Here is a 13,131-nt window from a genome sequence, read left to right as displayed (position 1 = left end):
AATTTTGCAAGAGTTTGTGTGTGCATGAGGCTGATAGATTTCTTTTGGATGCTGTAAAGACTCCAAGTGTTGTGCTTTCTTGCAAAAGGAATGAAAAATTAAACAGACGGATGTTGGTCAGAGGTGTGTTTAAAGGGGACTAGATGGAAAGGAGGTGGGATGGTATAGTGGATTAAGTTCCTTGGATTTTCAGATTTGGTGCCATCCCGACAGTGGAACAGTGCATGAGGCAGGTTGTGTATTTTCTTTGATTTGTTTTAATTCTCTTAAAACATCTGGTTTCAAACATTCCCCAGCTCCGTTTCTTGAGTAAAAATAGGAATACCCCAAAAAAATGACATGTTAATGTCCTGCATTCAAAATGATTAATTCTTATAATGCAGAATAAAATCAATCAAAGAGCCTCCGAAAGGAGCTTATATACACAGAAAACTCTCGCCATTAACTTAATCAAATGTTTTGACTGAAATTGGCCCTAAAATTCAAGTTATTATAAAGACAGTGACATAAATTTCCAGAATTGAACAGTAGTTACTTAGCCCTAAAACAAACTGAAAGTAGGCGGTTTTGTAATCACATGTTTGCAGTTGAGGACATTGGTCCCTTTTTAGTAGAAGATTAACTATACATATTGATCTCATTTGAACTAGATCCCATAGTATTCACCAGTAGACGGTATTACATTATAACATGATAACATATACACACGCTTTACAATTAAAGAACATGCAACCGTCTGCTTATGTTATATTGAAAGTTGAAACGTTACACAGGATATATTAGCCTCCACAGAATGGACGCAAAATACCAGTGCAGTGATGAAGAGAAATAATTGGCATTTTGATAAGAATAAAAAGATATCAAAAGAGGTCTAAGCTCATGAACAGTCCCCAAAAATGTTGTTGTAGCTGCAGAAAAGCAGCAGATTTGCTCGAAACGCCTCTGGGTGCATCGCTCCCTGTTCACCAACTGACAATTCATAACTGCAAACAAGGAAAGAGTTGAACACACAAAATGTGTTCAACTCAAAATATTCAATTTACGTAACATTGGCGGAGAGGATGAAACGATGTTACATTTAATGTTCCAAATTCTCACATAAACAAGGTTTTTGACCTGATGCTCTTTGCTCTTGTTTGGCCAATGATTGACTAATGATTGGGCAGTCCTGTTTATCTTCCCGACATGCTAAAAGGAGCCCAATAACATACCAGGAGATACCTCGGAGACTTCGTTGACTATGAGCTACTAGTATAAGGGCTTCACTATGGACCTGTACAAGCTAGCTTTCCTTCTGGGTGCTGTGATCTGCACTGGTAAGATATATTGGCATCTTTGAATAGTAAATAATAATGGTTCTACAATGATTTAATGCCACAAAATATAAAAAAAAGGACAATACTTTGCTTCATTGTGATAGTACCTCATCAGGAAAACCCTGTCCAAACTGATTAAATATCTTTTTTCATTACAATTTGCATTATTCAATCATGCCGGGGTCTATTAAGACACAGGTCTGGATGCACATAAAATAGATTTGGTTCACTTTTGATGTGTTTAAAACTGTGTTAAATCAACAATGTTGATTTAACACAGTGTAGCTTATATGGTGTATAAGCTATACAGGTGTAGCTTATATGGCATTTAATAGAATTTGAGAAGTCACTCATTAGAATAATAGATGTCAATTTGACAACAGTGGCTGATATAATTCAAATGAGGTGCACCAGATTATTCCATCTACATGGACATACAGTCATATTATAATTATCAGATCACCACTTGATGTGGTTCCTAATAAGTCTCTGAAGAGCATAGATTCAATTGCCAATAAAGTTTTTAAGCTCATTTGAAATGTTTTTTGCTTTCGTCGAAAAAAAATGTAAGTAAATGGATTATGGAAACGCCTTTGAACAGGTTCTCTTGTTCTTATGTTAAACCTCTGTGCCACGATCAAAGAACTTTTAGTAACTTTTATTTAAGAGAAACATTGTTTTGTTGGTCCACTTGAGCCAGCTTTTCAATTTCCAGAAGAACCTTTGGGGCCTGATATAAAATCTCCAGCAAACAGTTGGATATTTTGTGAAAAAAGACGAGCGTGCTAAATGAGAAGACTGATATCGTTCATGTCTAAAGCCACAGCTGGGAGATGGGTTGCTTAGTTTAGCATGATGACTGAAGCTGAAACTGAAGTTTACCCCTGCTTCCAGATTTAATGCTAAGCTAACCTAATTTTAGTGCAAAAAAATTAGAACCGTATTAATCTTTTCATACAAGCCTTGAAACTATCTCCCAAAATGTAAAAACTATTGCTTTAATTAAGCCGTTTGCATGAATTCTTTTTTGACTCGTATTCTGGTTTGTGTTTCTAACGATGCCATTTTAACAAAGTCAGACGAACAGCATAACTTCTAAAGGTCACATTTCTCTGCTTCTGTGCTGGTTTGAACAGTCATCGGGTTGAAATGTGTTTCACTGAGTCCTCTTACACAATTCAAAGGTCACGACCCTCAAACTGATGCTCTTTAGAGCGCTGGCCTGATTGTGATTAAATGTCCATCCCAGAAACCTAATCTAAACCTAAATGTATTTTTTTAATCACAAATTTCTAGATTAGAATTAAATGATAAAACTGCATACTGGATGTATAAGTTGCCATGTGAGAGCGGTAAATATATACCTTACAACAACACATCCTGTAACTTTAGTGTTTTCCTACCATGTTGTTTGACAAGGTAAGAACAGTTTAATGACGCAATCACAATGTTTGTAATTTAGTCAACACTGGTTTTCCCGGAACACTTGCAAATATGATGGCGCAATTTCTCGCTGTTACTCAATGGTAAATGGTAGCTGGACTGCAGTTTTGAACATGTTATTATCTCTTCTATTTTAAAAGTATGTGCTTGCATACATTTTTGTGGTTTTACATAGTTTTTCCTTCTTTATTTAACCTTGTATTTTATAATGTTGAATGTCAATAACTTGTGTTCAATACAGTTTAACTCAGGAACTACAGTAATACCTTGTGTTACTTTTACTATTATTCGATTAATTATTTGTTTGTTATATATATATATATAACATTAATGACAATTACATCTAAAAGTAAATTCATATTTTTGTCTCTGATTTCAGTTAGTGGTAATGAGGTGGATGGCTACGGTAAAACTGAAGGAGCATGGATTCTCTCGCTGCAGAGAAAACATTACACATCAAACAATGTGGCTGATTGTGCCACCAAATGTGATGCTGAAACCTCCTTCACATGCAAGTAAGGTCACACTTTTTTTTTTTTAAGAATCCAACTTTTCCCTTTAATTCACAATCTAACTTTTACATTTGAGGCTTGGCATCCCGACCTGACACCTGCTGTGTTTCCACAGGGCTTTCATGTATATTGAAAAGGACCAAGAGTGTTGGACAGCAGCAGCAAACTCCAAAACCGAGACTATCATGCGAAGAAGTAGCGCAGCATTATATGAAAAAAAAAGTAAGTCCTATCGTCTTTTCATTAGTATAAGGAGCCACGTCTTTTTTATTTTATTAGTGTCCTGTCTTTGTGTCCTATGAATGGTGACACATAGGTCTACTCACTGCTCCAGTTTAGATTCTACATGATATTTAGTATCCATTACATTGTGGTTAGGGTTCAGCATATGTTGCATGATCAGCGATGATGACAATGTATGCAAACGCAGTGAAGAGGTGTCGCAGATTGAACGCTACATTACTTCAGTTGGATCAGATAAATTCACTCCAGGAATTGTCTGATACATTTGTCCACTAGATAAGAATTAGATTATTGTACCCTGCTGCGCATTATACAGTGAATGCTCCGGAAGTATGAGTGCTAACACTAGTTTGATTCCTTCTCAAAAGCTTATTCTCGACATTGCGTCTTTATTCTCACCATTTCAACTTTATTCTCCAAATAGTATTTCAACTTTATTTGTAACATTTCGACTTCATTTTCAAAATACCGATTTTCTTTCTCTTATTCCTGGCACTAATACTAAAAGTTTGACCTTATTCTTCACAATTAGACTATGATAGAAATGATAAATAAATACAAATTCTTCCTCCTCTCATGTTTTTCCTTATGCCTTGCACTAATACTCTTCCATACAATGCTGATAGTGTCCGATGGTGTATATTGTTTTTTTTATTTTGTCTAGGCTACCTGCTGGAGTGTGCAAATGGATTAGGAACTGATTACAGAGGAACAAAGAGCAAAACAAAAACAAAAAAGGTCTGTCAGAGATGGGCAGCAAAATACCCACACAGGCCAAAGTATGTATTGCCGTATCATCCTGTTACTTTACACATCAAATCGTATGCTTTTTTACCGTATAACTTTTCTCAATGTGTCTGCTGCAGCTTCACACCGGAGGAGCACCCACGAGCAGACCTGGAGTCTAACTTCTGCAGAAACCCTGATGGAGACAGCGGTGGACCCTGGTGTTACACCACCGACCCCGACACCCGCTGGGAACACTGCAATGTCACCAGCTGCACTGGTAACATTCATTTATTCTGTGTCTTTTGTTTGTTTGTGTGTGATATTAATGACGCTTAGGCACAAACCTAGTCTCCCGCTATTTCACGGTCCACCATCTAATTTGAGTGTCGAAATTATTCCGAAGTGTAAAATGCACTGTAGGCAATATAGAGTGTCCTCAACAATATCTACTGTAGATCAAAACAGCAGAAAGGTGGTGTGATGTGTCTCTGCTTGCTCCATTGCAGAGGAGTGTATGCACTGCAGTGGTGAGGACTACAGAGGCAAAATCTTAACTACAGAAAACGGCTACACCTGCCAGCGCTGGGACTCCCAGAAACCTCACAACCATGGCTACAACCCCAGCTCGTAAGACCACAGACAGCACATCAACCAACCAACCACAAGCAGGATTTGATGATATTCAATCAATCAAAAAACACATCTTTCAGAAGCTGAACCTTGTTTCCTTTGTCCTAAAGATTTATTCTATCTTTCCATTGATGCTTCCTCTAGTCTTCCAGAGAAGTATCTTGAGGAGAACTACTGCAGAAACCCAGATGGAGACCCCAAACCGTGGTGCTTCACCACCAGCCTCTCCAAACGATGGGACTTCTGCTCCATACCCCGCTGCAGTAAGTCCTCCTGTTTAATATGTTTCCTTTACTTCTGCCCTATTTCACCATTGTAACAGCTGAAATACAGGCCTACATGTATTTACAAGCAACATGGCGAGTAGAATTGCAGCTTTTGAGAACCAGAGATATACAATATATGTATACTTACCCTTTAATCTGCCGTGGTTCCTGTGAGCAAGATGTTTGACCACTACCTGCTGCGTCGTACTGGCGAACCGACCCTGCACCGCAACCTGAGGAACAAAAGAATATATCAGATTCAAGAAAAATTCTAATGTTGTTTATATTTATATTGTTACAGTATCATTATTTCACAACATTTCAATGTGAAACAGATTATCACAGAGGTCCTAAATGATGATAAAAACGCAGCTGCTCAGATACATCCTCTAATTATTGATAATAAGTCATTCCTATTTTTACAGTATTGTTTTTCAGTGTCATTATTTAAAACACTGCTGCTACTGTTGTTTCATGTGAGATCTAACCAGTCCATCTCATCTTCTTTGTTCAGCGTCCGAGCCTCCCACCATCGTCCCAGAGCTGACTTGTGCCACCGGTGAAGGTGAAGCGTACCGAGGCACGATTGCTGTGACGGAATCTGGCAAAACTTGCCAGAGCTGGTCCGCACAGACGCCACAAATCCACAACCGCTCGCCAGACAACTACCCCTGCAAGTAAGAGCGGCAACAGGAAAATGATTTTTCATAAATGATGGACCTTTGGCATGTTATCGTTGGGTTTACCTGTGTTCATCATTATTACCGTCTGTTGTTTTTCAGGGGCATGGATGGCAACTACTGTCGTAACCCAGACAACGAGAGGAGGCCCTGGTGTTACACCACTGACCCTGAGACACGCTGGGAGTACTGCACGGTGCCGAGCTGTGGGGACGCAGCCGGACCAAGTATGACACAGATCAATGATGATGATGTTAACTTCAGGAACAGCTGCGCTAGGTTCAGAACATTTTGCAAAGCTGAGCAGTTGTACTATGGAAAAAATGATTTATATAAATGCTCATTCGTGTCCTGTAATCTGCGCATGTACTTTTAAGAAATATAAAAAGGAAGGATAAAAGACTTGCAAAGCTGTGATGAGTTGAAATGAATTAACTTGATTTCTCATGCAATTACAATAATGTTAATGACAGTGCTGATGGACATATGCACTAGAGAGCATCAATGACTCAGTCTGACCTTTGCTGCTCATCTTGCTGCAGATGAGCCAGTGATCCCCACAGAGGAGGAAGACTGTTATGAGGGGAACGGGTCAAATTACCGTGGCGTGACAACAGAGACCATCAGTGGAAAAAGATGTCAAAGCTGGAGCGCCATGACTCCTCACCGCCACAAAAAAACTCCACAGAACTTCCCCAAAGGGTGAGCATCAAATAGAGACTTCTAATACATTTTATATCTAAAAATGCAGATATTACCCCTTTTTTACCCTCATTTTTCAAATTCACTAGGCCTGAACATTTCAGGCAAATTAGTTAGTATCAACCTCATGAAAGCTTCGAGTTCAATGGAGAAAACATTTAAAAAAATGTCTTGGGTATTTGGTCAGAGCAAGCTCCCCATTTACTGTACAATCCATCTGGTTAGGCAACCTCCACCTCACTAATTATAGATAGCGGCAGGGATGACGTGTTTTTGTAGGCCAACCCGAAAGTTTCCATCGCCCTGGTTCCCTCAACAGGAAGCCAATGGGATTTTTCCATTAGATTTTGAATTATTGCAGAAAATAAGCTCTGTGGCAAACAATTTATGATACTGAAACGCTTTGTCCAGCAAGACAAGCTTTACAATTTTTGAAGCATGAATGCAATCGGCAGAATGAGAAAGTTATTATTCGGCAATCAACACCACGGTCACATGACTTCACATCACCACTATTAAGCTAAAGGGGAAAATGTGTTCAAGTGATGAGGTTTAGTAGTCTCACTTAGCCACGTGTTAGCAACCGTCTTCTTTTAAGACACATTAAAGCTTCAAAATTGACGAGAGGGGAATTTACTTTTATTTCGTAGAACAAAACTTGACAATCTCTTCCGCTTGTATTAACCAGAGACCTTATTTCAGGCATCTGAACAAAAACCCATTCAACAAACCAATCAACTTTTAGACGTGTAGAAGTGCCTAACTCATTGTTCGCAGCAGTCTTTAGCTACTAAAGTCTGAGGCAAATCCTGCCCCCTGGTGGCATTGCCAATATTGTATATAACACAAACAAGTCAACAGAGATTAGTTGGTCCCATTCAGGTTTGAATATAAAACCTAGTAGGATATTGGTTACTGCTGACCTGAAGTTCCAGGTGTTCTCTTCCAACAGAGACCTCAGGAGGAATCTGTGCAGGAATCCTGACGATGACAAAGCTCCCTGGTGTTACACTACAGACCCCAGTGTCCGCTGGGAGTACTGCAACTTGGAGAAATGCTCCACTAATCCTTCGGGTGGTAACCCCCCACCCATACCTCCGAATCCCCAGGGCCCTTCAGCCCCCACCCAGACCCCACCACAGAGTGGTAAATTATTTTTTTAACTGGGCATTTGTCTGATCTTTAGCTCGTTTTATCCTATTTTTGTCCACACATTCTGTCTTTTGCTGTGTTAGACTGTAAGATTGGAAATGGAGTTACATACCGGGGTCCAACCTCCATCACCATTCTGGGTGTGACCTGCCAGGCCTGGAGTGCTCAGAGCCCTCACCCACACACCAGCTTCACCGGCGAAAGTCACACCACTAGTGGTCTGGAGGCCAACGTAAGTGTGTCCATTCCTGTATGAACCATTTTGAATCGTCAACTTTCGCAGTGATGACATTTCACTCTGGACTGCGCGGGGGCAGAGCTGTCAGACCCTGCTGCAGTAAAATGAGAGGATTTATTTTGTCCACAGGGAGTGCACTGTTGCTCTTAGTAGCTTAAATGATAAAGGGGGGTAATAATTAGTGTTTTTTTTTAGTTAAAAGATTCTGTCCTTGTGTGGCACAAACAGAAATGCAGAAACCCAGATGGCGATGTGAACGGGCCGTGGTGCTACACTACTGACAGGAACAAGAAATGGGACTACTGCCAGATCCCTGACTGTGGTATGTGAACGCAAACAGTGAGGATGACAGTAGGTTGGTCTGTCGGTAGAAATGTGTCCATAGTCCATCCATCCATTTATCTTCCGCTTATCCGAGACCGGGTTGCGGGGGCAGCAGGCTTAGCAGGGTATTCCAGATGTCCCTCTCCCCAGCCACTCTTTCCAGCTCTTCCTGGGGAACCCTGAGGCGTTCCCAGGCCACACTAGATATAAAATCTCTCCATCATGCCAGTAAACTGGTGCAAACATTCACTGTCTCCAGATGATAAATCCTACTGACTTTTGTAATCCCATTGATTTGTCATGTATTGCCCCCAAAAGGTCAAAATATTTTGACCTCATTCTTGTCAGCATCAGAAGTACTTTGAAAAGGATGCAAACATTAGTATTCTAACAAATCACTAATAGATAAATATTGTTATTTTACCATCTTAATCAAGTCCATGTCATCATGTTCATGTTATAGCATTCTAAAAATGCAAACAAGTTACACAACAAAACTGCCCTGGTTGTCAATCAGCAAGAAAAAGATGCGGTCCTTACCTGAACCTGCCTGGTCCGACCAGCCAAGCTCAGGTCCACTCTAGTCCTCTTCTCATTGATATTAATAAGTAAGACACACGTACCAATCAACTATTTCAAATAACAACTTGTGAAGGTGACACTTTGATGATGAGTAATGAGTAATATATAACCTTTGTCCTTGAGAAATTTCTACAGATATATCTTTTGACACTTTATAGACTTAACCTGAAGTAAATAACCTGAACCTGAACACATGAATAGAAAATGGAAATAAACATTGATTGCAGCCTTGGTTCAGAAGTTATTCCCCTCCCAGTATAGCTGAGTCTAAGTTCACCAGAGCTTCATGAAAGCTGATTCAACTTAGAACATGTAGAGCCGTTTCCTGCATGCTAAAATGGCAACTTTAAAGAGGATAAACTGTTTTGATTTAACATGGCTTTTCTGGCTCCACCCTCAGGTCATACCTTATTTCAATGGCTGTAAACTTTTAGTATTTTTCAATGATACCAATTCAAACATATAAATTCCTGACCATGAACTTTATTTTGCAGCTGGATTGAAATGTGGGACGCCGGTCACCAAACCGAAGCGCTGTTTTGGTCGGATCGTAGGAGGCTGCGTGTCTAAAGCTTACTCGTGGCCCTGGCAAATCAGCCTTCGGACCAAGTGAGTAGAATAATACTGAATTATGATTCCAAGGGTTGTACGACATTTGCGATATATCAGAAAAGTATATGTGAAACTGGCTTATTTTTAAAAGAAGATGCCATTTTTGCAAAACGTGACCTAGCCCCAGTTTGACCCCATGTATTGGCACATGTGGTCACATAAATAAAAAAAAATTTCTGTACAAGATAATCACAACTTGGGAAATAGGTTGAGAATATTTTTTTATTCAGCAGAATATTTTTTTCCATTCAAATAGTTTGAAGAGTCTTGAAATACATTCAAGACAGCGGTAAATGTTTTTAAAACGACCTTCTGGGTTCTTCAAACATTGCCTTTTAGAGAAATGGATGTTAACCTCTTGTCACCGGAATGTATGCGAAGACATGGGAGGCGCAAACTGGGGCATGGGAGGCGCAAACTGTAGCATGAGGTGACGTTGGTGTTTTAAACGGTTAGTTTGTATTTGTTAAAAGTCACACACTAACACAAACAAACTAACCGGTCGAGGCGGGGGTTGACAAGCAACTCTGGTATTGTGAGGTAAAATAAAAAAAATGTTGTCCACTGTACGCTGACTATGGATCAGTACCTCATACAACCCCACTTTGTAACATCCTAATTATCCCTTTAAAGGCAGGTTGATCCAACAGCCTGTTAAAGAGTAGAAATGCGCATTGTTACATTACTGCCTTGGAATAAATAAAATATAGAAAATGGTATTGAACATTATTGAAATGAATGTACACCGTGTGTAAAGAAAATCATATTTTCCAGAACAGTGTTTTTGTAGGTGGAGAAATAAAGAAACCTTATATTAGCAGTGGCTCTATGGCTGGTATGTTATAGAATTTTGTATTCATTATTTCCTTATTTTATTTTACTTTAAATGTTCATGTATCCCCCCCCTTGACAACAAGATCTAACTATTGAAATCACGTATTAAAAAAGATCATCTTATAACTCTCTTTTGTCCCACTTAAATACATTTCTGTGTGTCTCTTTCTACCAGCACGGGGATACATTTCTGTGGAGGAACTCTGATTCACCCTCAGTGGGTCCTTACTGCAGCACACTGCCTGGAGAGGTCAGAAGAATGTTATTTTTTTTTAAAAACAACACAACTAAAGACCAAAAACTAGTTTGTATATTTATAGATGTGCTGTGTACTGTAGGTCCAAACGGCCTTCGGCCTACAAGGTGTTCCTGGGTGTCCACACAGAGAGAGCCAATGAGCTGTCCAAACAAGAGAAGAACCTCAACAAACTGATACTGGGACCCAATGGAGCCGACATCGCTCTGCTCAAACTGGAGAGGTGAGTCTGATCAACCTACAATCGCTAACACTCGTTCAGCTACAACCATCCTTCCTTCACTCACTATTGCTACGCAGTGGTGGAAAGTAACCGAGTACGTTTTGAGGCATGTTGAGTATTTACATTTTTTACTGTACTTCTATTCTTCCCCACTACAGTTTAGAGGCAAATATTGTACTTTTTACTCCACAAGAATACAATTCATGGTAACGACACTGTCGCTATTTCTATAGATTTGACAGAAAACAATTATATTACTGCTATCAGTCAAATTCATCTTTAGTTTAGTTTATTGTGCGTTTGGTCTCTTTTTTTGGAAAATATATTACACTAAAAAAATCAGAGTGAAGAGAGGTAAAGCCAGAGTCTGTAACCATAACTGTAAATATGAAATAATTTAAGAGGTGCAGGATTATTCACTCAATGTTATCACTTGTGTATTATTAACAAGATATCAAAATTTCCTTTTTTAAATTATCAGTTATCATCAATATCAGTATATCACAACACCCCTAAAATGAATAAAATGACCCCAACCTTTACCAGAGCAACTATAAAGTGACGAACATATTATTGCATCAATATTATCATCTTATAATATCATATACATTATTCTAAAATGGGCTATACTGCATGATAACGTGACGCCAGTACTGTTATTCAACTATAACATGTTGAATGCATTACTTTTGCTTGTCACAGAGTAGCTTCTACACTGTGTTATTGCTATTTTTAAGTAGAAGATCTGAGTACTTCTTTTGTGCTTTCAGCCCGGCACTAATAAATGACAAAGTCCTGCCGGTTTGTCTGCCAGAGAAGGACTACATTGTTCCCAGTGGAACTGAGTGTTATGTTACCGGATGGGGTGAAACTCAAGGTACGTAACAATACGTTGTGTGTGTGTGTGTGTGTTTGTGTGTGTGTGCTCTTGTACTATGTCATTGAGAGGACTAGTTCGAGAGTAGGGTCGTTTTTAAAAGTGAGTAGAATTTCCGCATTAATGAGTTGGTTTTTTTGCTTAATTAAAGACTAAAATAAGAGTAAACAGACAGTATTTTTCTCTTAAAAGCCTTCAGTGACTAATAGGTCACTCTACAGATTCTTTAAGGCAAGGGCTGTTTTCAGATCTTCATCAATGTTGTAGTGTAGAAAGGTGACAAAAAATAGAAGCCCAATAATCAGAAATTATTTCATATTCAAGCTATTTATCTTGTGTTGCTTTTTATGCCTCGGGAACGCCTTGTGCAATATTCTTCAAATTTGGCACAAACTTCTACTTGCAAAGAAAGACTTAAGAGAATGTGAAGGTCAAAGGTCACTGACCTCTCAAAACACGCTTTTTTTTGGCCATAACTCAAGAATTCATATGCTAATTATGACAATTAGACACAAATGTCTAATAAGATCAAATAATGAAGGAATGACATTTTGGACAGACATGGATGTAAACTGCAACTTGACTGGTGGGCGGAGGCATACGACCACAATGCATTGGTTCTAGTTGAATTAAGAGATACACTAGATATTCTGAACCTGAAGAAATGTGTGGCGGTGTGTTGCAGGTACGGGGGGTGCTGGCGTCCTGAAGGAAACTGGATTCCCTGTGATCGAGAACAAGGTCTGCAATCGTCCAGACTACCTGAGCGGCAGAGTCAAAGACCACGAGATGTGTGCTGGTAACATCGAGGGAGGAACAGACAGCTGCCAGGTACGAAACCCGCAAACAGAATTGTGGATACTGGGGAAGATTTTTTGAAAAACTGTACAGTAGGCTTGGGTGGTATTACCGTATATACCACGGTATTTAGAAATCCAGACGGTATGATTTTCCAAAACCTCATAAATACAGACGTGATGTAGCGCACAGCACGCGCCACCAGAGGGAAGTCTCTACTGGCAGAATTGGCAGCTAAACTAAGAAAGATGGCGTCTTTTAGAAATATATCTTGAATTGTTTGTCAATATCAAACCTATCTAGATCGGTTGGTGGATATACATTTTCCCATATCAGTGTCACTTGTAGATCAATAACTGTTTTGGCAGCAGTTGAACTGAGAACCATGACATGTGTTCTCCCTGCAGGGTGACAGCGGCGGCCCTCTGGTGTGTAACTCCCAGAACAAGTACCTCCTGCAGGGTGTGACATCATGGGGCCTGGGATGCGCCAATGCCATGAAGCCCGGCGTCTACGCCCGAGTCTCCAAGTTTGTCGACTGGATCGACAGAACCATCAAAGCTAATTAATGAGAAACAGTCAGAAAGCGACAGTTCATTGTGATTTTTGAAGATACTTTAACGTGCGGGAACTGTTCTGCACCCAGCACGACTGCTTAAGTTAATCTGGTAGTATCTGATATTAACTGGTGTTTTTGTGGTGGAAACATAATAA

At 39.6% G+C, this 13,131-nt stretch overlaps 1 protein-coding gene across 1 annotated transcript; it reads left to right on the top strand.

The window, feature by feature from the left end:
* Window positions 1-1,267: 1,267 nt before the first annotated feature.
* Window positions 1,268-13,009, top strand: plg (plasminogen; the record flags this gene model as incomplete). The annotated part of the gene is made up of 19 exons (XM_079180364.1): window positions 1,268-1,316; window positions 3,139-3,274; window positions 3,387-3,493; window positions 4,179-4,293; window positions 4,381-4,520; window positions 4,750-4,870; window positions 5,018-5,136; window positions 5,654-5,816; window positions 5,922-6,046; window positions 6,362-6,521; window positions 7,474-7,667; window positions 7,757-7,905; window positions 8,140-8,233; window positions 9,312-9,426; window positions 10,439-10,513; window positions 10,602-10,742; window positions 11,513-11,619; window positions 12,305-12,450; window positions 12,825-13,009. 19 exons carry the CDS (start codon window positions 1,268-1,270, stop codon window positions 12,984-12,986), a joined length of 2,418 nt encoding a protein of 805 aa, XP_079036490.1. The 3' UTR covers window positions 12,987-13,009.
* Window positions 13,010-13,131: the final 122 nt, after the last annotated feature.

This window comes from Pholis gunnellus (genome assembly GCF_910591455.1).
Source record: "Pholis gunnellus genome assembly, chromosome: 19".
Classification (NCBI taxonomy): Eukaryota; Metazoa; Chordata; class Actinopteri; order Perciformes; family Pholidae; genus Pholis; species Pholis gunnellus.
Note: the sequence above shows the minus strand (reverse complement) of the source record. Positions and strands in the feature narration are given on the sequence as shown.